The 27,771-nt window shown below is 32.0% G+C and overlaps 1 protein-coding gene across 1 annotated transcript; it reads right to left on the bottom strand.

The window, feature by feature from the left end:
- slc36a4 (solute carrier family 36 member 4) lies at positions 1–26,542 on the bottom strand. The gene is made up of 12 exons (XM_051129004.1): positions 26,281–26,542; positions 25,348–25,471; positions 24,784–24,883; positions 23,709–23,799; positions 23,008–23,096; positions 18,610–18,705; positions 16,314–16,398; positions 15,848–16,105; positions 13,856–13,954; positions 12,901–13,070; positions 9,449–9,618; positions 1–726 (listed from the first exon to the last, which is right to left on the bottom strand). The coding sequence occupies exons 2-12, from the start codon at positions 25,367–25,369 to the stop codon at positions 431–433; spliced, it is 1,476 nt and encodes a 491-aa protein (XP_050984961.1). The 5' UTR covers positions 25,370–25,471; positions 26,281–26,542; the 3' UTR covers positions 1–430.
- Positions 26,543–27,771: the final 1,229 nt, after the last annotated feature.

Raw genomic sequence — 27,771 nt, forward strand, 5'->3', positions numbered from 1 at the left:
TCAGGAGAAACGATCGGTTTATTAATAATACCTCTAGTCAGCGAGAACGTACATTCTTTACAGTGTGCAATATTTCTCTGGTGCTGTCCCGCAGTGTTAAATGCTGACAGCCCGTCATGCTATACGCTTCACCGACCTGATGGAGCTAAAGCCATTCCATCTAGAACAGGGTGGAGTCACGGGAAGTCCATAAGTCTGTACAGAGGAAATATTTCCCATGCACACCATCACTCACTTACATATCTTGGCATGTGCCTGTGGAATGAAAACAAATTGAGCTATAAAAAAAAACGCCTCAACCTCTATAAGACAGGGTCTTCTGCTCACAGGAAGCAGCGTCTGTGCCGTTACAGTATTCAAAATGACACTGTGCCCTTTTAATATGGAACTCAATTGGTCATGATTGGTCCTTCGTTTGTGGGTGTGGTCTTTAAGGAGGTGAGGTAGTGGGTGTGGTCCAGTTCCCGTCGTCACGGAGACGGATCTGTCCTTGGTCGTCGGGATAAATAATCTCCTCCAGCGTCACATAGGTTCCCGTCAGGAAGCCTATGAAGCCTATGAAGGCGATGGAAAGGTCTTTGAGGAGCAGGAGAGGAGGAGGAGGTTGACTGGGAAACGCCACCAGCTCCACCAGAGGAGGGAAGACGAGCGCTAGCGCCGAACTGCTCACCGCACCGACCAGTGAGATCACCAGATCTAACCTCGGTATCAAGACTGCCGTTACACCTGAGAGAGAGAAAGAGAAGACAAAGAAAAGGAAAAATTAGATGTTAGCACAAAAACATGAATGGTGTTTGCCTGTGAGAAACTCAATGCCAACATTCTGACAGGGCTGAGTGGTTGCCAAGGTGTTGCTAGGGTGTTTCTGCTGGTTGCTATAGCACTACTACATCATGTGTAGTAGAAAAAATGTTTTGCTTTTGTTTGTTTTTTTGTTGTTGTTTTTTGAAATTGAAAAAAAAAATTTTAAAAGTTGCCTCGTCAACTAACTGAAATAAGTACTAAAAATTAAAGGGTGGTTGAAGGGTGGTTGCTAGTCTGTTCACTAAGATATGCTGGGATATAAAAACCATTACAAAGCAGTTGCTAATGTTGTGGGTGGTTTCTAAGGTATTGCTACGGAGTTGCTAAGGTGTTCTTGGTAGCTGCTAGACTGTTCACTAGGATGTGTTGGGATGAACGGTAACAATGAAGTTCCTTGTGTTGTAGGTGGTTGTTAGGGTGTTGCGAAGATGTTCTGAGTGGTTGCTAGAGTGTTGCTAAGGTGGTCGCTAGATGTTCTGAGTGCTAGTCTGTTTGCTAAGATGTGTTTGGATAAAAACATCACAGTGCAGTTGGCCATGTGTTGTGGGTGGCTGCTAGGATGTTGCTAGGGTGTTTTGGGATTGTGTTACAATGCAGTTACTAATGTTGTGGGTGGTTTCTAAGGTGTTGCTATGCGGTTGCTAAGGTGTTCTTGGTAGCTGCTAGACTGTTCACTAGGATGTGCTGGGATAAACAATCACAATACAGTTGCTTGTGTTGTGAATGGTTGTTAAGGTTTTGCTAAGGTGCTCTGAGTGGTTTCCAGGGTGTTGCTAAGGTGTTCTGAGTGGTTTCTAGGGTGTTGCTAAGATCTAGAGTGATTGCTAGTCTGTTTGCCAAGATGTGTTGGGATATAAAAACCATCACAATGCAGCTGCCCATGTGTTGTGGGTGGTTGCTAGGATGTTGTGGGATAATGTAAGAATGTAGTTGCTAATGTTGTGGGTGGTTTCCAAGGTGTTGCTATGCAGTTACTAAGGTGTTCTGGGTAGATTCTAGACCATTTACTAAGATGTGATGGGATAAACAATCACAATGCAGTTGCTCATATGTTGAGGGTGTTTGCGAAGATGTTGCTAAGGTGTTCGCAAGGCGTTTTGAGTGGCTGCTAGTCTGTTGCGAAATAGTGTTACAGTGCAGTTGCTAATGTTGTGGGTGGTTTTTAAGGTGTTGCTATGCAGTTGCTAAGGTGTTCTTGGGAGCTGCTAGACAGTTCACTAGGATATGTTAGGATAAACAATCACAGTGTAGTTCCTCATGTTGTGGGGGGTTGTTAGGGTGTTGCTAAGGTGTTCTGAGTGGTTGCTAGTCTGTTGTTAGATGTGTTGAAATATAAAAACACAAAGCGGTTGCTAGGATGTTGCGGTTACAATGAAGTTGTTAATGTTGTGGGTGGTTTCTAAGGTGCTGCTATGCAGCTGCTAAGGTGTTCTGGGTAGCTACTAGGATGTGTTAGGATATATAAACAATTTAATTGTGGGTGGTTGTTAGGGTGTTGCTAAGATGTTCTGAGTGGTTGCTAGTCTGCTGCTAAGATGTGTTGGGATATAAGAACAATAACAAAGCAGTTGCTCGTGTTCTGAGCGGTTGCTCGGGTGTTGCTAGAATGTTTTAGCATATATAAAGTGTTACAATGCAGTTTCTTATGTGATGTGGGTGGTTGCTAAGGTGTTGCTAATGCCAAAATGTTGTTCAATTTTGCTTGTTTGCACTACAAGTCATGTTACATATCAAAGTTTCATACTTATGGGGTCTACTAATTAAAATAAAAAAGACACAGATGCGGACCTATGTTGTTTCAGAGCAAGTTGTGCAAAAATCTACAAAGCAACAACTTTTTAATTACTCCGGCTGTGGTTTTGAACTGTAGCGTGTGTGTGTGTGTGCGTGTGTGTGTATGCGCATCTGTTTAACTCTAGACTGGTTTCATGGACGGGTGTATGCAGAGAATCGTGGCTAAAGAACTAAATCAAAAATCAATATTCATCTTTTCTGCTGACGTGCAAGACAAAAGCCCTCTCTTTCCCCTAAAACAAAAGCACAACAATTTACTTCACACACATATACAGCTTTTAGTGGAATGACTGCGAACGCTCCCCGCAGCCTTTTATAAAAAGCACACACACTCAGGCTGTACACATATGTTTAATTCATGAGACTCGAGTGTGAAGTGTCACACACCTGCTCTCTAAGCTACATCTTCTCCCTGTCTCTCTCTCTCTCTCCTTTGCTCCATTGCAAAAGAAACTAGTAACATGTAACACACTGGGTTCTCGCTTGCACTCATGCATTCTGAACACTATCTCACAAACACGCATGAACGCTTCAGTTTCTCCTCTCTGTGTGCTACTGCCACCCTCAGGATAAACGTTTGACAGTTCGGGAACACGATATGAGAGATACACCAACACTAACACATGGACCCATGTTCAAAAATGAAATCTATAAACGACCAAACAAGCATACAAATAAACAAAAATTAATAATAATTAAGGAATGTGATGTTTTATGGGTATTGATCAAGCAAGGATCACTACTGCCATTTCATATACTTGTTTTAGTCAATTCAAGTCAGCGTTATCAAATTTAATAAATATAAATATTAACTAATTTCATATTTCAAGATGAATAAAATTTTTGTATTTTTTATTTTATATTAATTTTACTATTTTTAATCTTTAGAGGGAGGAAGCATGTCAGGCAGAAAGAACACAGAGGGAGATAAAAGACAGCATGAACAAGTGACAGAATGAGAACTTCATCTTTTTATCTAACAGCACGGGCCACAGACCCGCAACCTTCGGAGCTCATTACCCTGTCCAAAAGCCTCTTCTAGAACTTTCTCCAAAAAAAAAAAAAAAAAAAAAAAAAAACACTCCAAAAGACCTACAAGCTACACGTGATATTTACAGATAAATATTAAATCATTTCATATTTCAAGATGATTTTTTAAAATTTATTTACATTTTTTCAATTAGTTTTTTTTAATCTTTAATTGTACATTTTAACCTAAAATGTATTTACATTTTTTTTTTATTAAACCTTTATTTCAATCATTTTTTCTTAAATTATTTGTATCTCATTTTAATATTTTTTTCAGCATTAGTTTAATAAATCTGAAATGTTAAATAATTTAATATTTCAAGATGAATAAAATTTTTGTATTTTTATTTTATATTAATTTTACTCTTTTTATTATTATTTTTTTAACCTTAATATTTGCATTTATTTATTAAACCTTTATTTCAGTCATTTTTTCTTAAATTATTTTTAATTATTATTAAAATGTTTGTATTTTTATTATTTTAATTTTATTCTAACTTTAAAATATAAACTGTATCAACCAATTCTACATTGTTATTAGACTCATATAATCAGCCTTTTTTAACTAAAACTGAAATTAAATATTTAAAATTACCTTTAAAAATACCTTAATGTATTTCATTTTTTAAAATTTATTAAACCTTTATTTCAGTAATTAATTTTATTCTTATACAGCATTAGAACTTAAAAAATAAATATTAAATAATTTCATATTTCAAGATGAATAAAATTTATTTGGTATTTTATATGAATTTTACTCCTAATCTTTAATTTTAAAATTTAAACACTGTATCAACAAATTCTGTATCACTATTAGAATCATATAGTCAGCCCTCCTGTTAACTAAAACTGAAAATAATATAAAAAAATGTATTTATTTATTTAATTTATTAAACTTTTATTTCAGTAATTTTATTCTTAAATTATTCTTATTTTAATTTCTTAATTTTATTCATATTCAGCATTATTGAGTTTAATAAATATTAGTATTTTTAATTTTATATAAATTTGAAACTATTTTACTTATTAACCATTTATTTCAGTCATTTTCTAGCTGAAATAATTTCAAGTTTATGTATTAAAATTTAATAATAATAATAATAATAATAACAACAACAATAACAACAACAAAATGCACAACAAAATTGCTAAGGGAAATACAAAAATAAAACCAAATTCAAAAAATTACATTATTATATATTGATACTAAAAAAAAAAAAAAAAAAAAAAAAAAAAGCCCAACCTGAGATTTCATGGCTTGATCATTGAGGGAACGAAGCAGCAACCTCTGAGTTACCACTGAGCTGTAACCACTTAACTTCCCACCAAAACACCTCAAAGCCAGAGGCTTCTCAGAAAACGAAGGGCCCCAGCATGCAGGTGCGTGATAAGTCCTATCACGGAGCTCTGCGACAGGCCTCAGCAGAGAGCTCCACGATAGGCCTGTCTCCGTAGGGCAGGCAGGTAATATTTCACAGAGCCTCAGGAAGACTGAGATAAATGAGCAGACACTGAATGAGTCCCTCAACTCTGCCCCAGCTCTCACACACACCATAAAAGACATACACCGCCACAAACACACTATATGAAACACAGCACCCACACACACACGTATATCCATACACGCGACGTGCCTGCTAATCTATCACAGCGCTCAGAGGGGTGACGGCCTTGGGCCAGGGAAAGAGGGAGGAAGCACGTCAGGCAGAAAGAACACAGAGGGAGATAAAAGACAGCATGAACGAGTGACAGAATGAGAACTTCATCTTTTTATCTAACAGCACGGGCCACAGACCCGCAACCTTCGGAGCTCATTACCCTGTCCAAAAGCACTTCCAAGGGCCTCTTCTAGAACTTCCTCCAAAAAAATAAAAAAATAAAAATAAAAATAAAAAAAAACATAAAACACTCCAAAAGACCTACAAGCTACATGTGATATATACAGATAAATATTAAAAAATATATATATATTTATTTACATTTTTTCAATTAGTTTTACATTATTTTTAAATTTCATTTTAATCTTTATATATATAAAATATACACACATTTAGAGATTATTATATGATTATATGATTCTAATAATGATTTGTGGAAACCAACTTTAAAGATTAAAAAAATTTTTAAAATAATGTAAAACTAATTGAAAAAAATATATATAAAATTTACACAAACCTTTTGACCTACAAATTGCCATGACTGGATAAAAGACTTTTGTAGATAAAAAAAAAACATACATTTAATAAAATAATAATAATTTAAATAATAATAATAATAATAATAATAATAATAATTCCATATTTCAAAATGTATTTATTTTTAATTAATGTTAAAGTCATAAAGGCAGTATATTGTAATTTTCCATCATTTTAATTAAAAACTATATTATTACTGGAGTCGTTACATTTTCCATTACTTTTTCAGGTGTTTGTGACTACTGGATCAGACTTTAATAGACTGCCTTGGAAAAAAAACCCAAAAAACAATTTGCTCACAAAGCATGAAGGCGTAAAGGATTTCAAAATTGCATTTATTTTTATGACTTTTCCAGGCCTTTTAAAAATATATTTGACTTTTGTTTCAGTTTCCAATTTAAATAATCACTTTCAGAATGTAGGAAACCTGCTTTTCCTTCCTAATAAATGTCCCTGGGTTTATTGTACAAATCTTATCGGTGCGTTTTATTGCAAATGTTTTTCATAATCTTTTATCAAAGTGTAATGACTTCTCTGCTGTGTGGGCAGAGACAGTAAAATTAACCAATAACATCTTGGCCAATAAACCAAGAAAAATCCACTGGATAAAATCAAGTCTCAATGAAAATCATTTACCTTTAACTATCATTTACTCAGATATGGAAATGGATTTGGAAATGTTAAATATCTTTCCTTTAAATAATGGCATCCATGCTTCTTGCATGCCTTCATGTTGCAACTTGAAACACTGGCGAGTGAGAGGGAGCAGCGAGTGACCAAGAAGTCGGGACAAAAGAGAGAAAGAAAGTCATGGATGCAATAAAAGAAATCTTATAAGTGGAGAAAGTGATATGTCCAAGGAGACCAGAGAGATGGATAGAACAAAAGACCGACAAACGAACAGCGAGCAGGGCCACTAGGGAGGGAGGAGAAGAAAGATTGTATCTACATAGAATGATAGATGGCTACAGCATCAGTCGCTGGAAAGGTAGATTGCTAGAAAGATAGGTTGTTGAAGAGTAGCTAGAATGATGTATAGCAAAAACAAAACCCTGGAACAATAGATAGGTGGTTAGAATAATAGTTACTATTAATAACAGCTAGAACAATAGCTAAAGTAATGGATTAATACCTGATATTGTGTCTAGAACAATGGTATGAATACAATGGATAGATTGATAAAATAGCTAAAATAAAAAGCTAGATTGATAAAATACCTAGAATGAAAAGATAGACAGGGAGCTGAAAGAATAATTTAGACAAATCTAGACGAAATTCTAGGCAGAGCACTAGACTGATAGAGCAACAGTGAGAGTGGTCTTCAACAAGCTGACGAAAGCCCACGGATGGATGGAATGATGGATGGATAGGTGGAATAAATGATAGATTGATAGACTGACAGAATGAAAAATGGATGGATGAATAAATGAACAACAGATGGATAGAATGATGGATGGATGGATCAATCTATCATTTATTTCACCCATCCATCCATCATTCTATCCATGTGTTGTTCATTTATTCATCCATCCATTGTTCATTCTGTCAGTCTATCAATGTATTGTTTATTCCACCCATCATCCATCATTTATTCTGTCAGTCTAACCATCCAGCCATTGTTTATTCGTTCATGATGGATGGACAGACAGACAGAAAGAAAGATAGATGAATGGATAGAATGATGGATGGAATGAACGATGGATTGATAGACTGATAGAATGAACAATGGATGGATAGAATGACTGATGGATGGGTGGAATAAATGATAGATTGATCAACTGAGAATGAACAATGGATGGATTGATGGATTAATGAATAAACAATGGATAGAATAATGGGTGGATGGATGGATGGATGATGGATAGATAGACTGACAGAATGAACAATGGATGAATGAATGGACGATGGATGGATGGTTAGACTGACAGAAAAAATGATAATGATGGCTGGATAGAATGATGGATGGGTGGGTGGAATAAACGATAAACTGACAGACTGACAGAATGAACAATGAATGGATGGATGGAATAAATGAGATTGACAGACTGACAGAATGAACAATGGATGGATGAATAAATGAACAATAGATGGATAGAATGATGGATTGAAGGATAGACTGACAGAATGAACAGTGGATGGATGAACAATGGACAGATGGAATAAACAATGGATTAATTGACAATGAATAACAGATGGATGGATGGGTGGAATAAACAATAGATTGATAGACTGACAGAATGAACAAAGGATGGATGAATATATGAACAATGTATGAATATAAGAACAGAATATGGATGGGTGAATGATTGAATAAATGGGTAGAAAGAACAATGGATGGATGGATGGAATGAACAATGGGTGGATGAATGAACGAACGATTGAATAAATGGACAGAATGAGTGATGGATGAACGAATGACAAAATGAATAGATTGAACAAGGATGATGGATAGGTGGAATAAACAATAGATTGATAGACTGACAGAATGAACGATGGATGGATGGATAGAATGAAGGGTTGGATGGATGAATAGACTGACAACATGAACAATGGATGGATAGAATGAACAATGGATGGATAAATGAACTATGGATGAATAGATGGATGAATGGAATAAACAATGGATGGAATGAATGATGTATAGATGGAATGTTGAACAGAACAATAGAACAATAGATGGTGGATGGATGAATAAATAAAAGTGATAACTGAACCTATAAAAATACAAGCATTCAAAATATTAAACACTATAACAAGATACAAATAATATGAAAACGTTGCTGATAAGTAGATCCCTTTTTAACGGCTTGCGTCACACAGTCTTGCCCCATTTTTCTCCATTTCTAATATATATATATATATATATATATATATATATATATATAAATATAAATAAATAAATAAAAAAAAAATCATACACCATCACTCACTTTTTTCATTCACTCTCCGGCACGTGCACACAATTCTTGCAACATGCTCCCTTCCTCTCCCATTCTCTTTCTTCATAGCAAACGCTCTTTCACTTGTACCTGCATGACTGACGGTGTTAAACAAATATTTATTTTCATATTTTAGGTCTCTGGGTGGTTCACGGTTCAGTGGCAGACTCAATTTTTCCAAAGATAAAAAACATATATCAAACTAATCCAAAAGCCTTCAGGTTTACAATGGTTCACAGCATCCATCCATCACTTTGGGAGGGGAACAAACCTCCACTATCTCTCCTCTCATCACCAATGAATACTAGAGGGAGGATTAGGATGAGAAGATGATAGGAATAGGGAAAAAATGCGGGGAGCGAGGAAGAGAACGAATGGATGAATGGGTGGGTGGAAGAAGTGCAGAGAAAATAAAAAGGAAACAAAGAGGATGATGAAGGAGGAGCGTAAAAAATAAACTACCAACATACTAAGCTAATGGTGCAACACATTAGTATACATGCAATACAACATTTCTCTTTGATTCACCATCTTGGATTCTTTTGTTTTCACTATGCTCGACACACTCTGCGATTGCTTTCAGCATAAAAGACATGACTAAGATGCCTTAAAATGCTGTTTGAGGCAGCTCACTGTGTTTTGGATGAGAGCATATGTATGTGTGTGTTTGTGTGTTTGTTCACTCACAGGTGAGGCAGACGAGCAGCGCTCGCAGGCTGAGATCAGCCACCCGTCTCCAGGTCTTCCTCACGCGCTCGCACACGGGCGGAACCAAAATCTCCGCCGGCACAAAAAACTGCACCGCAAAACTCACAAACACACCGAACGAGTACAAGACCTTCACCAGCTGATTAGACCTGCAACACACACACATACACATGAATACTGCAGAGAAACAGAGAACTGATCCAGTCAGAAACCACAGAATGTGCAATTAAAGGTTGAAGAACGTCAATGATGCAACGCAGGATTTCAACACGACTTCAAAAGGAAACTCAATGCATAGACTATGAGTTTGTTGAAAAATCATTAACCCACACTATGCTGATTTCAGCAGTAGGGTTGAGAACAAGTTTGAAATCAGTTCCTTTAAAAACTAATAAATACTAGATCTGACTAATTTATGATGTTTTTCACCAATTTCACAGCTTGTTTTTTTTTTGTTGTTGTTTTGTTTTTCCTCATTAACTTAGTTGGTAAAGTCTAAAAGAATTACACTAACATTTAAAGTTTGGAGTAAAACGTGTTTTAAAAGAAGTTTTCTTGTCTTGTGCTCACTAAGGCTGCATTTATTTGTTAAAAAATACAGTAAAATAAGTAATATTGCGAAATATTATTACCGTTTTAAATAACTCTTTTCTATTTAAATGTATTTTAAAATGTTATTTATTTTTGTGATGCAAAGCTGAATTTTCAGCATCATTACTCCAGTCTTTAGTGTCACAAGATTCTTCAGAAATCATTCTACTATGTTGAATTGCTGGTCAAGAAATATTTCTTGTTGAGATCAGTTCTGCTGCTTCATATTTTTTTGTTAAAACCATGATATATTTTATTTTCAGGATTCTTTGATTAAAAGACAGTTCAAGATAAAAAAAAAAAAACGATTTGAAATTGTAAAAAAAAAAATTCTAATTATAAATGTCTTTACTGTCACTTCATCAATAAAATGCATCCTTACAGATCAAAAGTATACATTTATTTAAAAAAGACCCCAAAAACAGTAACTTAAATGATTATTTATAAGAATATATATATATAAAAAAAATGTATGAAATAGATTTTAACGCTAAAATTTAATAATGTACGATAATAAAAAAAAAACATGTTAGTAAATACAAGCTTACAGCACAATCTGTAAAGTTTGATTCATGAACAAATGACTCTTGTGAGCTGATTAAATATAAAAAAAAAACTACAGTTTCACTGTACAAGGTCATTAAAAATCTACATGCATAATAATCACAAAAAAATACAGCTGCAAACAGCAATTACCGGGGTTCATGCGCTTTAAGGCATTTAAGCCTTTAAAAATTATTTAGCAAGCCTGTAACCACCTAAATCAATGATTTTAAAAAGCATTTTTGGCAAAGCCAGGTAATTCGCAATAGAAATTGTATATATTTTTTTTTGTAACATTTCTGACTTTTATAGTGCCAGCTGTGGTCCGATCTCCTTAAAAATTTTGCATGCTTGTTTAGAATCACCTGTCGCATGTGTTCAGGGGGTTTTATGAAGTTTTGAGTTTTCCTTCAGGCTTTTGGGTAAATTTTGACAGGCCCCTTTTCTAAACTATCCGTTAGAGCTTCCCAAAGGATAAACATTCAACATTTTGATAATTATTGGCCTAGACAGTCCAGAGAATTGTACCGCACTGGTTTTTCCCAGATTGGGCAAAAAACCTAGGACTAGTTCACAAAAGTAGACAACAAACTATTTGATTGACAGCAGTGATTCTAGAGGCAAAGCTGTCCAGAATGAGAAGTTCGCATGAATATCGCATGTATGTGCGGAAAACCGCACAATGTACAATCATTTGGCCGATTTCTTTCAAATTTCTCACAGACCTTTGGGGCCGTGAGTCGACCAGGCCCACAAAGTTTCGTTCCAATTGGCCTTTGTTAACTTTTTCTAATAGGTGATCAAACTTCATTGGCTGATGGTGGCTGTGTTTTTTGAGATACGCAGATGTCCTTATAGACCTTATAGCAATTTTCACATTGATAGGACAAATGGTGCGCAGGTATAGCCAATTTAGTTTTTTTTCCCTCATATAGTGCCACTAAGTGGCCAAGCTCCACTATTTTTGTCCTGTGACCTCCGCTTGAGCTCTTACGTTAATGTTCTGAGTTTGATGAAAAATATCTTACTCCGTTCAGGAGTTACAGGCATTTTAATAAAAGTGACCCCGGCCCATTCAAACACTTTGGCATCCCTTTGCGACGGGGAGGGGAAAGTTAAACTTTTTTTTTTGATAATTATTGATATTCACTCTCCAGAGAATCTTTCTGCGCTGGCTTAGTTACCATTTGGGCGAAAAACCTAGGACTAGTTCGTAAAGAGATTTCTTTCAAAAAAAATTCAAAATACCCCCAAATTTTGCCAGGGTCATGAATTTCAACGACATAACACACTTGCGCCTGCGACTGACGGTTTAGGAGTTTTGAGCAATTTTGTATTTTTGATCGCTGTAGGACCCCTGACCCCTGTCAGGCCGATTGGGGCAAGCCTTGGTCACATTGTCGGTGGTGAGAGTACTACCATCCCTCCAAGTTTCAAGTCTCTACGACTTATGGTTTGGTCTGCACAATCAGTTTTACAATTGCTGATCCTTGACCATTCTAACAATTACAATAGGGTTTCAACACTACACGCTTGAACACCTAATCAGTTGTTTAACAATTTCAGATGCATGTCACACTGCAGAACACTGCCGTCACTGCTGGATATGTCAACAAACCAGATGCTGAGTCAGATATTGGCTCTGGTGGCAGATTGTCCTCAGCTGACAGGATGCTAATGAGATCTAGAAATATGCTAACTGCTAATAAAAGTCTCCATGAAAGTTAGTTGGAAATGGCAGGCTTTAGTTAAAGCTAAACTTGAAAGCAGCTTGTTTTGATTTATCTGTAATTTGATCTTAAGTCACTCTGAGCTGCGATCAATCACTCAAGATGTTTCTGACAGTAAATGCAGTGGATGCATCAAAGACTCCAGCCAGGAGTTTAATATTAGTTCTCTGAATTTAACTCCACTCTGCGCTGCAATAACTAAATTGAACTGACTTAACACTCAGATGTGATGGATGGGACTTTTTAAAATTTTATTGCTGCTTTTTACTTATGAAGGTAGTCGAGAAAAACATAAGCAGAGAGTTGGATGGTAACGTGATTAAGGCCAGAACTGAACCTGTTTTTCCCACATGAGTTCCCTAAAGTTCAATGTGCATCACTTTATTTGTATTGATTTATACTATTTTATCATACATCTATTCAGCAAGGATGCACTGAAGTAATCAAAAGTGACAGTAAAGATTTCTATTTCAACTAAACGCAGTTCTTTTGAACTTTCAAAGAAATTCAGATCACTTCTCTGATGACTGATGGATTTTTTTTTAAGTGTGTATGCGTCAAATTTACCAGGAATCATGTGGAAGGTTAAGCGTGATGCTTCCTTTGATGTCGTCTTCGAAGCGGAGGTATCCCAGCGTCGCCAGAGTCACGTAGAGGACGATGATGACGCCCATACCAATGTTGAGGGCTTGAGGGAATCGCTTCGGTTCCCTCATTTGATTCTCCAATGGAAGAACCTACACAAACAAAATGAGAGAGAAGTATAGCAGATTGACTGGTAGGCGGTGAAGCTTTGCTTCAGGCATCGCATGCACAAAGCATAGTCCAAAAAGTAGTGCGCAAGATGATGCTGTCTTCTAAGACGCCTTCCTTTGATCAAATTTAGAAGCATATCATGCATCTTGTAGCTCAAATAGCAAAGTATGGCGCTAACAACGGCAAGGTCATGGGAATGCATGAATGCATGAGTATCTGCAAGTATCAGCACTTCCAGTTTAATACATTTTAAGTTCATTTTAAGACCTTTTCAAAAAATGTTTCACAAGTTGCTTTAATGGTGGAAGACAAAAAAAATCCACCACTGTCTTTCCATGACCTTATAAATTTATATATATATATATATATAAATTTATATGAAAAAAAAAAAATAAATATATATATATATATATATATAATAATAATAATAATAATAATAATAATAATAATAATAATAATAATTTATTCAATACCAAAGGGAAAACCAATAGAAATTTTGAATGTTTTTAAAAGAAGGCTCATATAAATCACCAACCATGCACATATTAAGTAATGTAAAAAATTAAGTAATGTAAAAAAACAAACATACAAATAAACAGATACATTTTAAAATGATTGCAAAAAATTATATGTAGTTTATTTTCATATTTTAAAATTATAATTATACCTAATTTCTTCAATACCAAAGGAAAAATTGATCAAAATAAAAAATTACATTGATTAACATCAAACACCATGTATAAGAGATGTCAAATAATCATCTCACCACTCCAATTCCTTCAAAGGCAAATATGGCTGTTCCAAAGAAGAAGGGAAACTTCCTCCATGTGGAGGCGTACGGCAGACGTCTAGGATCGCTCACATCCTACAGACAGCCAGAGATTATAAAAGGCATGATATAGTTTCACATCAGGGTTATAATTGCAGTCTTTCTTTGTAGCGTGGAGGATGAGAGACGCACACACATACACATTACAGGAACAATACATGTAAAGATCTGGTGTCAGCCGTAGACGTACCAGCCGCCCACAGCCCTCACAATCTGATGCATATAAAAATGCCTCCAATGTGATTGGGTGGCTGCATGCAATTTTTGAGAGTTTGCATGCATAGACTTGTATCAGTTGTATTCCTAGGCTGAACAATGAGGATGTATGAGACTAGACAGACGTACACACACTAAGTGCTACGTGATAAATCTGAAAGCAAAATCATGATATCACTTAGTGCAATTATCAAATCACACAAGTGAAGGTTCACAGTAAATACAACACAAGCTCATTTCTACATCAGTTTGAGTTGCTTATAACATTCATTTGTAAATTCAATATGCAAACATTTTTCCAACTTTGTAATGAGAAGTGCTGATAATCAGACGTTTCATTACAGCAAAAGTGTGCAGTTGTAAGGGATCCAAGAGGTTTATGCAAAAATAAAAGCTTGATGGTTTAGCATTTGAAAATTAAGAAATTAAGATATAATTAATATATTAGTATAGTCATATTAGTATTGTATTTGACAGTTGTACTGTAAAGTAAAATGATGATTATTATTTTTCTTAAATACTTTTTATTACATTGAAGTTGTATTAGTAATATTTATTTTAATAGTTTTGTTTATTAATAATAATAATAATTATTATTATTATTATTATATTTTTATTAAATATTTGTGTCAAATTATTTTACAATAACTACAAACATTACAATATTAATATGACTTTAATTGCTTCTTTTATTATTAGTTGTACGAGTAGTAGTAGTAATTAAAATATTTATTATTTTTTAAATATTTATTTTGTTTCTTAAATACTTGATTTTTTATTGTACAGTGAAGTTGTATTAGCAATATTTTTTAAGTTTTATTATTATAATTATTATTACTATATTGTTTTTGTTAGATATTTTTGTTAAATTATTTTACAATGACCACAAATATTACAATATTAATATTACTTTAATAGTTTATTTTAGTAGTAGTAGCACTACTACTACTACTACTACTACTAATAATAATAATAATAACAACAATTATTATTATTATTACTATTATTATAATTATTATTACTTTAATAGCTTATTTTAGTAGTAATTTTTATTATGTGTCTAATTTTATTATGTGTCCTAAATACTTGATTTTTTTTATTTTTGCAGTGAAATTATATTAGTAATATTTTTTTATTTTAATAGTTTTGTTTATTATTAATATTATATTGTTTTTGTTAAAAATTTTTGTTAAATTATTTTACAATAACTACAAAAATTATAATTATAATTTTTTTTTAATAGTTCCTATTTAGTAGTAGTAGTACTATTAATATTATATTATTATTATTAATCATCATTTTTCTCTTAAATACTTGATTTATTATTTTGAAGTGAAATATTACAATAGTAGCATTTTTTATTTTAATAGTTTTGTTTATTAAATAATAATGACAATAATAATTATTGTTTTTATTATTATCATCATCATCATCATCATTTTAATTATACAGTTTTTAATTTAAGGTAAAATATTACAATAAAAAATACTATTTTAATAGTAGTAGTAGTAGTAGTAGTAATATTAATAATAATAGTTACTACTATTATTATTATTATTATTATTATTATAAAGCAATGCTAATATATAAATCACAGCAAACCTGGAGCTTTATAAAAATACATATTAAATTTCAATCACTATTTTTAGCAGAAAAAAAAAATGCAATTCAGTTTTTTGTTCCCAAATCTACCGCACAAACACACACACTTACATTGAGTATATATGTGAAGATGAAGACAAGGCTGACAGCCATACAGAGGTTGGCGATGGCAGAGAGAGCGGCCATGTTCCTCAGGTCTCTAATGAAGGTCAGCACAATGATGAAGGGAAGGAGGAAGACCATGTAGAGCCGCAGGTCCAGCCCTGTAGCCGCGGCAACAGGAGGTGTTGTTGGGGAGACGGCACCCTCGTCTGAGCCATTTAACAGTACAGTCTCCACAGAGCTGTTCAGATGAGTTCCCTCCATCACCTAACAAAAACACACAGCTTTGACTTAATTCCAAGTAAGAATTTGATTGGTGGTTACATTCAAAGAAGAGCTGTGATTGGCAGCTACTGGTCCTCATTCTAGAAATGTGTATTTCCATTTATTTTCATTGGCTCGAGCTCTGCCACATAATCAAAACCAGTTTATCTATGGAGAAAATGAACTTTTAGAGCTCTGTTCTCACACATACCTGTTTAATGTTTTCAGCCAGGAACACAAAATAAACACTACAGAAGCCCAGCTGGGTCAAAACCAGGAAGAAATTCACCAAGTGCCTGAAAAAGATATTGGTTTGAGTTAAAATTACTGTATTATGTAAGCAAAAAGAGACATGAAACTAGCATAGTGGAGGCAAACAGCTGCAACAGTGGTCAATAATTCAGTTTAGCGACTAAGCAAACGACTAAGGATTGTCTGACCAATCAGAATCAAGCCATAAATCAGAATAAAGCCATTTTAACCCTTTTAAGGATAGTTCACCTAAACATGGAAATATTGCTACTGTTAACTAAAACTATTAAAAACATTTTTTTCGCTATTGAAATAAAAATGTAAAAAGACAAAATTTAAATATATTGGCTGAAAAAACGAAATATTCCAAGGCACTCGTTTAAATATATTGCTTTTGCAACTAATGGAAATAAGTTAAAATTAATTTTTTTTTAAAACAAATGACGAAAAAAACAAAGTAGTACATAATAAAAATAAGAAAAATTACACTAATATGAATTGAAAATGTTCGCAAAATGTAATGAAAATATAAAAAATATTTAGTACATTTAATGAAAGTAAAAAAAAAAAAAAAAAAAAAAAGCTGATGTAAAATATGAATAAAAACTATAATCATATATAAATAATATTAAAATAACCCTGGAAACTGTCATAATTTACTCAACCTCATATTGTTTGAAACCTATATCACTTTCTTTTTCCAAAAAATACATAAATAAAATAAATAAAATAAAAAGGAGAACATTTAAAGATCATGCAAAAAAAAAAAAAAAAAAAAAAAAAAAGGCAAAAATACCATAAAGTTTCAAAAAACAAGGTGATTTCAGGTTTTTCCAAAGAAATTAATAATTAATATTATATTATTATTATTAATCATTTTTTTCTCTTAAATACTTGATTTATTATTTTGAAGTGAAATATTACAATAGTAGCATTTTTTATTTTAATAGTTTTGTTTATTAAATAATAATGACAATAATAATTATTGTTTTTATTATTATCATCATCATCATCATCATTTTAATTATACAGTTTTTAATTTAAGGTAAAATATTACAATAAAAAATACTATTTTAATAGTAGTAGTAGTAGTAGTAGTAATATTAATAATAATAGTTACTACTATTATTATTATTATTATTATTATTATTATTATTTTAAAGCAATGCTAATATATAAATCACAGCAAACCTGGAGCTTTATAAAAATACATATTAAATTTCAATCACTATTTTTAGCAGAAAAAAAAAATGCAATTCAGTTTTACCATAAAGTTTCAAAAAACAAGGTGATTTCAGGTTTTTCCAAAGAAATTAATAATTATACAATTTGTAACACTGTAATGCTTTATTTTACAGTAAAATATTACAATAAAAAATACTATTTTAATAATAATAATAGTTATTATTATTATTATTATTATTAATTATGACAGAATTTATAGTTATAAATAAATAATGACAGTTTAGTCATATATGCTATTTAAAAAATTATTACAATATTAATATATTCCATTTATTTTAAATATAGCAATGCAATATTTATGCATTTATTTTATACAAGTAGTATTACTATAATAATAATAATAATAATAATAATATATATATATATATATATATATTATTTGTACAATATTATAATTTTATATTAAGAATATATAAATATAGAATATTTAATTCAATAAATAGAATATAGAATATTTAATTTAATAAATAGAATATATTATATTTCTCACTATGTAGTATTTTATCCAAAACAGAGTAAATGATGACAATGTTCTGCTATATATGCAATATAAAATGTTTTTGTAAAATAATAATAATTATTTTTGACAAAGCTACTACTACTACAAAATTAATAATAATCATACAATAATAGTAATATTATTATTATTATTATTATTATTATTATTGTTGTTAATTTGTAGCAGTAGTAGCTTTGTCAGAGTTTCATTTTCCAGTATGCATGAGATTATCTTTGGACACCGATAAAAATGAGGCAGCATTTCCTGACAGATCTTTTTAAGATTCTGTGCGTGAGGTCTCTCTGTGTGTGGGACAGCAGATCTGAAAACACACCACTGCAGGCAGCGTCCTGTCTCTCTGCACTCTAATGAATATATTCATTCAAGTACAGACATTTGCCCTCTCTAACTCTCTCTCTCTCTCTCTCTCTCTCACATATGCACACGTGGGGGTGTGGGGGGTGTGGGGAGGGTCTGTCATGCCAATGAACTGCATGATGGGATAGCTCACCTCCCAAAATGAGCACCTTTCCTCAGGCACTGGGAGGAACTCATCTCCATGGCAACTGCAACCGTGTCGCTGTAACCGAGGGGGGAACGTTTCAACCTGTGAGGAACGAGAGACAGACAGAGAGAGAAACACAGGCAAATATTCTTCATGAACAAAGCAGAGCAAAAATAACAGCTTTAAAACAATATAACAAATTAAAACAAATGAACTATTTTATTTTATTTTATTATTGGTTAGCATAAGAGACTTACTTCCAAAAAATAACTGTAAAAAAATGTTACCAATCACAGACTTTTAAATGGTAGTGTACCTCTTTTATGATTTGCTTCCAACAAATATAGACAGTATATTTTATAATATAATATATTATATTATGTGCTAAAGGCTTATACAATTCAATTACAGCAACCGAGATGTACATATACACCAAATTAAAACTATTTTAACACAATAATTCCTATTATTAACTGAAAGGGCTTGTTAAGCTGATGCAGTATAGTATTATTTAGCTTCACTGAGTTACTATTAAAGTTTTTATTAATAAATTTATTTTTATTTTTTTATTTTATTTAAAGTTTTCTTAAAATTTTGGACATTTATTTGTGCGTTTTGCCATTTTTATTAGTTTTTGTTTTGTTTATACATCTATATAGTTTTTATTATTTTTATTTTAAGTTACTTTAGTATGTCACACTCACCTTCATTATTTTAGTACATCACTAACTTATTTATTTTTAGTTAATAGTTTTTAGTTTATCTAATAAGCCTGAATCAAGTCCAGCTTTGCTTATAATGCAGGGATTCCCTGTTTTATTAAATATTTTATTGTATTTTTATTTTATTTTAAACTAATTTTATTTTATATTTTATTGTATTTTATATTTTATTAATTTTATTTTAATTTAATTTTATATTTTATTGTATTTGTATTTGTATTTTATATTTTATTGTATTTTATATTTTATTTAATATTTTATTTTATTTTTTATTTTATTTTATTTTGGTCAGATGAACCCCTTCGGTCTAAAATACTATACTGAGAATTAAATATTTCAGTAATTGAACAATGTATCAGGTCTGTGATGTTAATTAATGGTCACATGATGACATGCAGGTAAAAATATTTTAATTATTTAATTATAATTTTTTTTTTACAGTAAGTCTTTTATTTTGATGGTTCTGTTTTTTTTTTTTTTTGTTTTTTTTCAAGCTGCAGTCCATAACTTTTTGTGTTTAAAATGTACAAAATTTATATAATAAGCGAGTATATCATGAAACCATTTTCCAAACTGTGTTTTTGGCTTACCCTGATTTACTACGGTACACCTATAAAAGGTTTTTATATTCAGACTATTTTAAAGTAAACCGCTGTGGAGTAACCCAGTACTGATGCGTGATTTGTCATAAATAGAGAAGTAGCTCCGGCTACAATGTTCTTCCGCAAGATGCATGCAGTTCTGTTAATTAACCACTAGGGCGCCAAAAGTTACGGACTGCAGCTTGAAATATTAGCTTTTAATCCACTTATGTCACAGTCCTATTACTACGTCTCTCTTGTGACTAACTTCCTGTCTTTCATCAGTCATATCACCAGGATAAAAGACAAAACAATAGCCCCCAAAAATACTAATTTCACACAAATCAGATATGAATGTTTAAGGTTTCAGTTATTTAAAACTGTCCTGATGCAATAATGTCCAAACAGCCAAGCGTCATTTGATTTAGTGGTCTAGTCAATATATCGATCTCTCTCGTCTGTCATATATCCTCACTGCCATAACTTGGCAAACGTGTGACAGCACACTGATGAGCATGAGGTTGACAACTCTTCAGTCGAACACTGGCACACGCTGTAAACCCCGGCCCACTTCTGACTGATGCAGCGGCCTGCGCTTCCTGTAGTCAGACCCGAGGGAGACGTCTTTGATCGTGTTTGAAGAAGGAACGCATGCAAGAAGTGTGAACGCACAGACGGATAATCAGACTGCAGGAAAGTCCACGCGCTAGAAACCGCTGCGTTCAGAATACAGAGAATACAAGCTTCAAATGTTCGAGCTGAGTGCAATAACACTACGACTAAAATTTGACAAACAATCCGAGGCTTTCATGTTTATTTGAACAGCTAATGAAATGTGTTTTCCAGGTTATCCATCAGGAACGGCCCTTCAAATGCAACACAGGAGACTCTTTATTCAGCTCTCGCTGCATGCAGGTTTTGCTTGCTTCAGTTCTCCGTCACCAACAGGATTAAACGTCTGGTTAGAATTCCAGAACAGTTTCAAAGAAAAACAGGGAAAAAAATCTCCACCAGGGGGCCACAATCATCTGAAAGTCACCTGAACTGTGTGATGCTTTATCTAAAAGCTTAGATGAACACCTGTTTTGTGTCAAATTAGTTAAATTAAATTATAATTGGTCTTCAAATACATATTTTAGATCAAAGGGGTTGAGACCATAAATAAATAAATGAATAAATAGGGAGTCTGTGCATTATAAGCTGGACCTGAACCAGGGTTTAATAACTAAACTGAAAAATAATCAACAAATAAATAAATAAATAAAACATAAATAAAAAAATAAAAATAGTTTCATAACTTTGAATGAATGATAAGTGAAAATATAATAAATTATTTTAAAATCTTAATAATAAACTTATTAATAAACTAATTTTTGTCATCTAGTTGCCAATACATCAGTTCTCATTTTTCACTTAGATGAACTAAAATAAGTAAATCTGAAATAAAAATTAATAAAACCTATGCAGTTATATTTATATTTAATAACTTAAATAATATAAAATAATCAAAACATGTCATGGTGTCATGTGACTATTAATCAACATAGAACAAAGAACTGTGAGCATGCAAATATATTGTTAAATTATTGAAATATTAAATTATAACGGGTCTTCAAATAAATATTTTAGGTCAAAAGGGCTGTCACCAAAAATAAATAAATAAATAAATAGGGAACCCATGCATTATAAGCTGGATCTGAACCAGCGCTATTAACTAAACTGAAAACTATTATAAATAAATAAATAAATCTAAATCTATTATATATATATATATAAACAGTTTCAGTACTTGGAATTAAGTTGCCAAGACAACACTTTTTTTTACTTAGACGAACTAAAATAAATAAATTTAAAATAAAAATTAATAAAACCTATGCAGACAAAAAAAAACTAAATTACTAAAACTTTAACTAAAATTTTTAAATAAAAACATATTAAAACATTACAGATACTATTGTACGTTTTATTCTTATAAAAATTATTCTTATTTTTATATTTTGAGTTCAGTTTTTATTTTTTAATTTTTAATTTTAATTTTACTTAATGTTTTAGTAATTTTGTAGTGTTTTTGTCATTTTAGTCATTTTTAAATACATGTCCATACAGTTCTTATTTCATATTTTTACCTCAGTTTTAGTTCTAATTATTTTAGTATGAGAAAATGAAAATGAGAAATGTTGCCTTTAAAAGTTTTTTTAGTATTTCATTTCAGTTAAAGTTTTTTTAACGTTATTTTATTTCAAGTAACAATTTTTTAATGTTTAGGTTAATGTTTTTAGGTTTTAAATATTATTATTATTATTATTATTAAATATAACTGCATAGATTTTATACATTTTTATTTCAGTTTTACTTATTTTAGTTCATCTAAGTGGAAAAATTAGAAATGATGTATCGGCAACTAGATGACAAAAATTAGTTTATTAATAAGTTTATTAAGATTTTAAAATAATTTATTTTATTTTCACTTATTATTAATTCCAAGTTATGAAACTGTTTTTATTTATTTATTTATTTATTTATGTATTCATGTTTTATTTATTTATTTATTTGTTTGTTTGTTAATAGTTTTCAGTAACCCTGTTTCAGGTCCAGCTTATAATGCACAGACTCCCTATTTATTTATGTATTTAATTATTTATTTTTTTCAACTTCAAATATATATTTTTAAATATTTAATTTCAGTAAAAGTTTACTTTAATTTAAGTAACACTATTTTAATGTTTTTTTTTTTTTTTTAAAGGTTTTAGTGTTAAGGTAACTATAATAACCCTAACTAATATATTCAAACCTAGGTCGGTCATGTTAGCACCAAGGCACAATGTGAAATAAACACATGCGTCAGCCATTGCTCACATCACAGCTCTGATGTGAAATGAATATTTTTTAAGAAAATAATCACTAAACATAATACCTGACTCACCACAGAAACATGGTCAGTTATGCAAGTCCTAGTTCTGCTTTTTAACATCAAACCACTTCTCCATTAATAAAATGAAGTTTCACCCTCATATTTCTTTTTAACTACATCTTTCAACATCATGCCAGAAAAAAAAAAAAAAAAAAAAAGAAGCTGAAATGTGATTGGCTGTGCTTCTTACCGCTCACTCAGTTGATGACTGCAGTTGACCAGGATGTGCATGCAGTGAACGCACACAACGCCCATCAGAACCAGACTAACCGGACCTAGCTGGAGGAAAACAGAGAATTGTTTGTTTTAGACACTTTTAAAGCAGTTTTAAATTGTTTTAAGTGTAGTCTACAGCAATAAAGCCTTATCTTCCTCTCTCAGCATGAACTTTGCTTACTTATTGTATGAGGGTTTAATGACGACAATAAAGTTTATGGACTGATACACGTACAAACCAACAATAGTTGGGCTGTCAGCACATAATACGGTCTATACAGGTTTAGTTTGTAAACCAGTCCGACCTGTTTTAAACTCAGATTTGAATCTGTCCACCCATTAAACAGTTTGTATCCGGCCATCAGGAGATGATGGTGAAAACAAACGAATCTAATTACAGGGTCAATAAAGCTGCAATTGTATTTTGTGGGAACAACAAATACATTTATTCTCGCCTCAAGCATTTTCAGGTTTTATAGTCTGCAAGTCAGATTCATGGCGTACTTAGAATGATCTGGTTTTACTAACAGTCTGAACCTGAAAACCTGGACATAAAAACTAGAAGTGTGTTCATATTCAGGGCTGGACTTTGAGATTAAGAACTTAATTAAGATTAAGGACTGTTTGATCTATACACTTATAAGTTTTCACAGAAGAAGCTGAGATATTACATACCACTATCCCAGCATTCTTCACTGCTAGAGGAAGACCAAGCAATCCTGTGCCGATATTCCCCTTTAGGAGATGCAGCAGGGTTTGTGTAAACCTGAAGAACAGAGAAAACAAATGTTTTGTCCACATTACTGTTGTTATTTCAAGCAGAAAGATGTCAGAAACACTAGAGGTTACAACGTGTACACTGTCATTCAAAAGTTCGGGATCAGTACGATTTTTAATTTTTTAAAGAAGAATTTTATGCTCATCAAGGTTGTATTTATTTGGTTAAAAATACAGTAAAAACAGTAAAATTGTGAGATATTTTTGTGCTTTAAAATAGCTGTTTTCTATGTGAATATATTGTAAAATGTAATTTATTTTTGTGATGCAATGCTGAATTTTCAGCACCATTAGTGTCACATGATCCTTCAGAAATCATTCTAATATCCTGATTTATTATCAACGTTGGAAACAGTGTAGCTGCTTTATATTTTTTTGGAACCTGTGATACTTTTTTCAGGATCATTTGATGAATAAAACGTTAAAAAGAACAGCATTTATTTAAAATGGAAAGAAAATATTTACATTTTGAATAAATGTTGATCTTTTTAATCTTTTTATTCATCAAATAAAAAGTATCACAGGTTTCAAAAAAAATATTAAGCACCACAACTGTTTCCAATATTGATAATAAATCAGCATATTAGTATGATTTCAAAAGGTTAATGTGACACTGAAGACTAATGGCTGACGAAGTAATGGCTGATGAAAATTCAGCTTTGCATCACAGAAATAAATTATATTTTAAAGTTTATTAAAACAGAAAACTGCTATTTTAAATTGCAATAATATTTCATATTATTTTTTTCTGTATTTTTGATCAAATAAATTGAACTTGGTTGAGCATAAGAGACTTCTGGTAAAAACATTAACATTTTTTAACAGCAGTGTATGACGTAATGTGTGAATATGCTGTTTATATATACACACACATATGCACACACATTTTTGTTACAGATGCAATTGTTGTTTGCAAACAAACATCTACAATCTACAAGAGAAACCCAGATTTGAGACACCAGGTGAGACTCACGTGATGCCTTGTGGTAGATGCTCTGGACCTTCATCTACATCTACATCCTCCTCCTCATCACCTCCTGTTTCCTCCATCAGAGGGGTCATCACCTCCATATCTGTCATGTCATGTCATATTTAAAATAAAATCATAGACTTAAAGACATCTTACACAGCATGAATGGCCTAATTAAACAGATCTAGTTCATGAATTAAAAAATAAAAACAGGTCTGCTTAGAAACAGCAGCCTCGTGCTTAATTCAGTCAAGAAACACCTGAAAAGCCCAAAATAGCCTCAGGTGGATGGTGTGTTTTTCAGACCATATATCTGGTCATCAAAACAGGTCAACCACAAACCAAAGAAAGTGGTAACGTTGCCCTAAAGTTTAAAGGAAACAAGTGTTTCACAACTAAGTGATCCAAAATAAATAAACACATTTATTTATTATACAGAATACGATTATATCATAGTACTGTGTGTTTGTTTTTGCTAGTGTAGAGAGATGAAACCAATGAATCAAGTAGAGACTTATGTCCCGGACTGATTGAGTGTCATCTGTGATGTAAAACACACATCATTACCTAGTTGTTCAGCTGCTGGCATCTTGTACTGCTCATCTGGAGGCTGTTTATTCAAACCCGCTGAAGCTGATTATGTTGCGGGTGCGTGTTGTGTGCTCTGATGAGTTGGCACACGGGGAATCAGCTGTAGACAGCATAAGAAATCACAAACACTCATGACACTCCAAACAAATGACAGACAGAAAACTACAATGTTTAATGTGTTGCATACTAATGTGACATTTTTAATTAAACTTATATTTGTAATTGCATTAAAAAATATCAAAGCAGCGTCTAATTGTTAAGCACTAAAACGCACATAAATATTATGCATATTGAGTTGCAAATACGATGTAAACAACCAGACTTTTGGACAGACCTATTTTTTTTTTTTTTTTTTTATTTTTTTTACATTTTAGAGTAATAGTAAATAGTGCTGGTTCAGGTCCAGCTTATAATGCATGGGTTCCCTATTTATTTATTATATATTTTATATATTTATTTCCCTATCATATATATATATATATATATATATATATATATATATACATATACATATACACACACACACATGCATAAATAAATACATTATATAATATATATATAAGCATTTTTTTTTAAATATATCTTTAAATATTAAATATTTGTTATTTAAATATATATATATATATATATATATATATATTATATTATATTTTAAATTACGTTATATATGTAGATTTTTAATAAAAAATATTTACTCAGTATACAACTGAAATACATTTTTAATAAAATAAATGTTTAAAATATATGAACCTTTTTTATTAAATATAACAAATATAACCACACAATAAAAACGCTTAACAATAACTTTACAGTTTAACAAAGAAATATAAGGAGTTAAATGTTGATTACATAGTGCATTATAAGCTGTATAAAGTGTTAAGTTCAGTCGTGGAAGTGAAGGCGTCATACCGAAGGAGCGCAGAAATCACAGCCGCTCCTCTCTTGCTCTCTTCGGCTTCATTCGCGACCATCACCGGGCCTGCGCTGGATCCGATATCCGCACCGAACAACCCGCGCTATCAGATGACTCAAGCCTAAACTGATGACATGCCATTGAAAGAAGCCACCCGTCAATGAATATGAGTCCCGCTGGAGATTTGTAGTGGATCACAGCGGATAAAATTCACCCGGACGGTGGACATCATCACGGATCTCACACACAAACTATGCGCTCAACGTCACCACCACTGTCATGACGGAGCAAGTCCTTAAAGGGGCCGCGACACTAATACAGCTACTGGATAAGACAGGAGTCAAATTTGACTGCTTTAGCAATTACTACACCAGAATACAGGTTACGATTTTCCTGACATTTTTCTCCAAAGTACAGATTGCGAATTATTTCACTATATCTCATACATTATATTTTGTTTCGTTTTTTTCTTTTTCTTTTTTTGTTACTTGTCTCCTTAAAAAGTTACAGGTGTAATTATTTCTTAATACAGGAGTTCTAAAATGTCTATTAAGAATTATGTGTTAGCATTAAAACACAAATACAAAAGCAAACAAACAAGGAAAATCGTTAATATCAATACAAAAAAAACGAAGTCTTCAACACGAATAAAAGCTTATGGACGAGAATTGCGGTTCATTATCTGCAATAGGAAAATAATGAGAAGAAAACAAAGTGCAGTAAAGGGCAGCACTGTTTGCATTACAAACCAGTGTGTTCATAATTAAGATAATACATTATACATTACAATAATACGGTAAAACACACCAATTTGCAATATCAAGCAGCAAAACAAACAGTTTTGTACAGCTAAAAATAGCTAAGGTGATATGCCCCCAATTAAGGAGTGTCTATTTACACTAAGTGCAAATAGCCCGCCTTGTTGGCAGAAGCTATTTACACTAACTCCGCCCACCAGTGTGTGATTGGGTTGGTCAACACTACAAAAGACAACTGTTAAATATCAGCTCCAGTGGCACCGAGTTTGAATCTGCCTGTTGCCAAACTTTTTTTTTTTTATCCCTTTTTAAATTTCATATCACATTGGAAACATTTATTTTCAATAGAAATGAAGGGAACAATCAAAAAATTTGATATAAAGTACTGGGTATAGTTAGGGTAGGTGTAGAGAGGGCTTTATTGTCCCAATAACTCAATATATTACTATTTCATACTCTTTTATAATGTACTACAATACTGAGGTGCAGGTACACTACCGTTCAAAAGTTTGGGGTCAGTACATTTTTATTGTTTCTTTTTTTTTTTTTTTTTTTAAGAAATTAATATTTAAGAAATTAATAATTAAGATGTATTAAGTTAATAATTAAAAGTTTATTAAAAAAGTTAATAATAAATAATTTACATTGTTATAAAATATTTATATTTTGAATAAACACTGTACTTTTTAAACTTGTTATTCATGAAAGAATCCTGAAAAAAAAAATCAC

Source organism: Labeo rohita, chromosome 15, assembly GCF_022985175.1.
Source record: "Labeo rohita strain BAU-BD-2019 chromosome 15, IGBB_LRoh.1.0, whole genome shotgun sequence".
Lineage (NCBI taxonomy): Eukaryota > Metazoa > Chordata > Actinopteri > Cypriniformes > Cyprinidae > Labeo > Labeo rohita.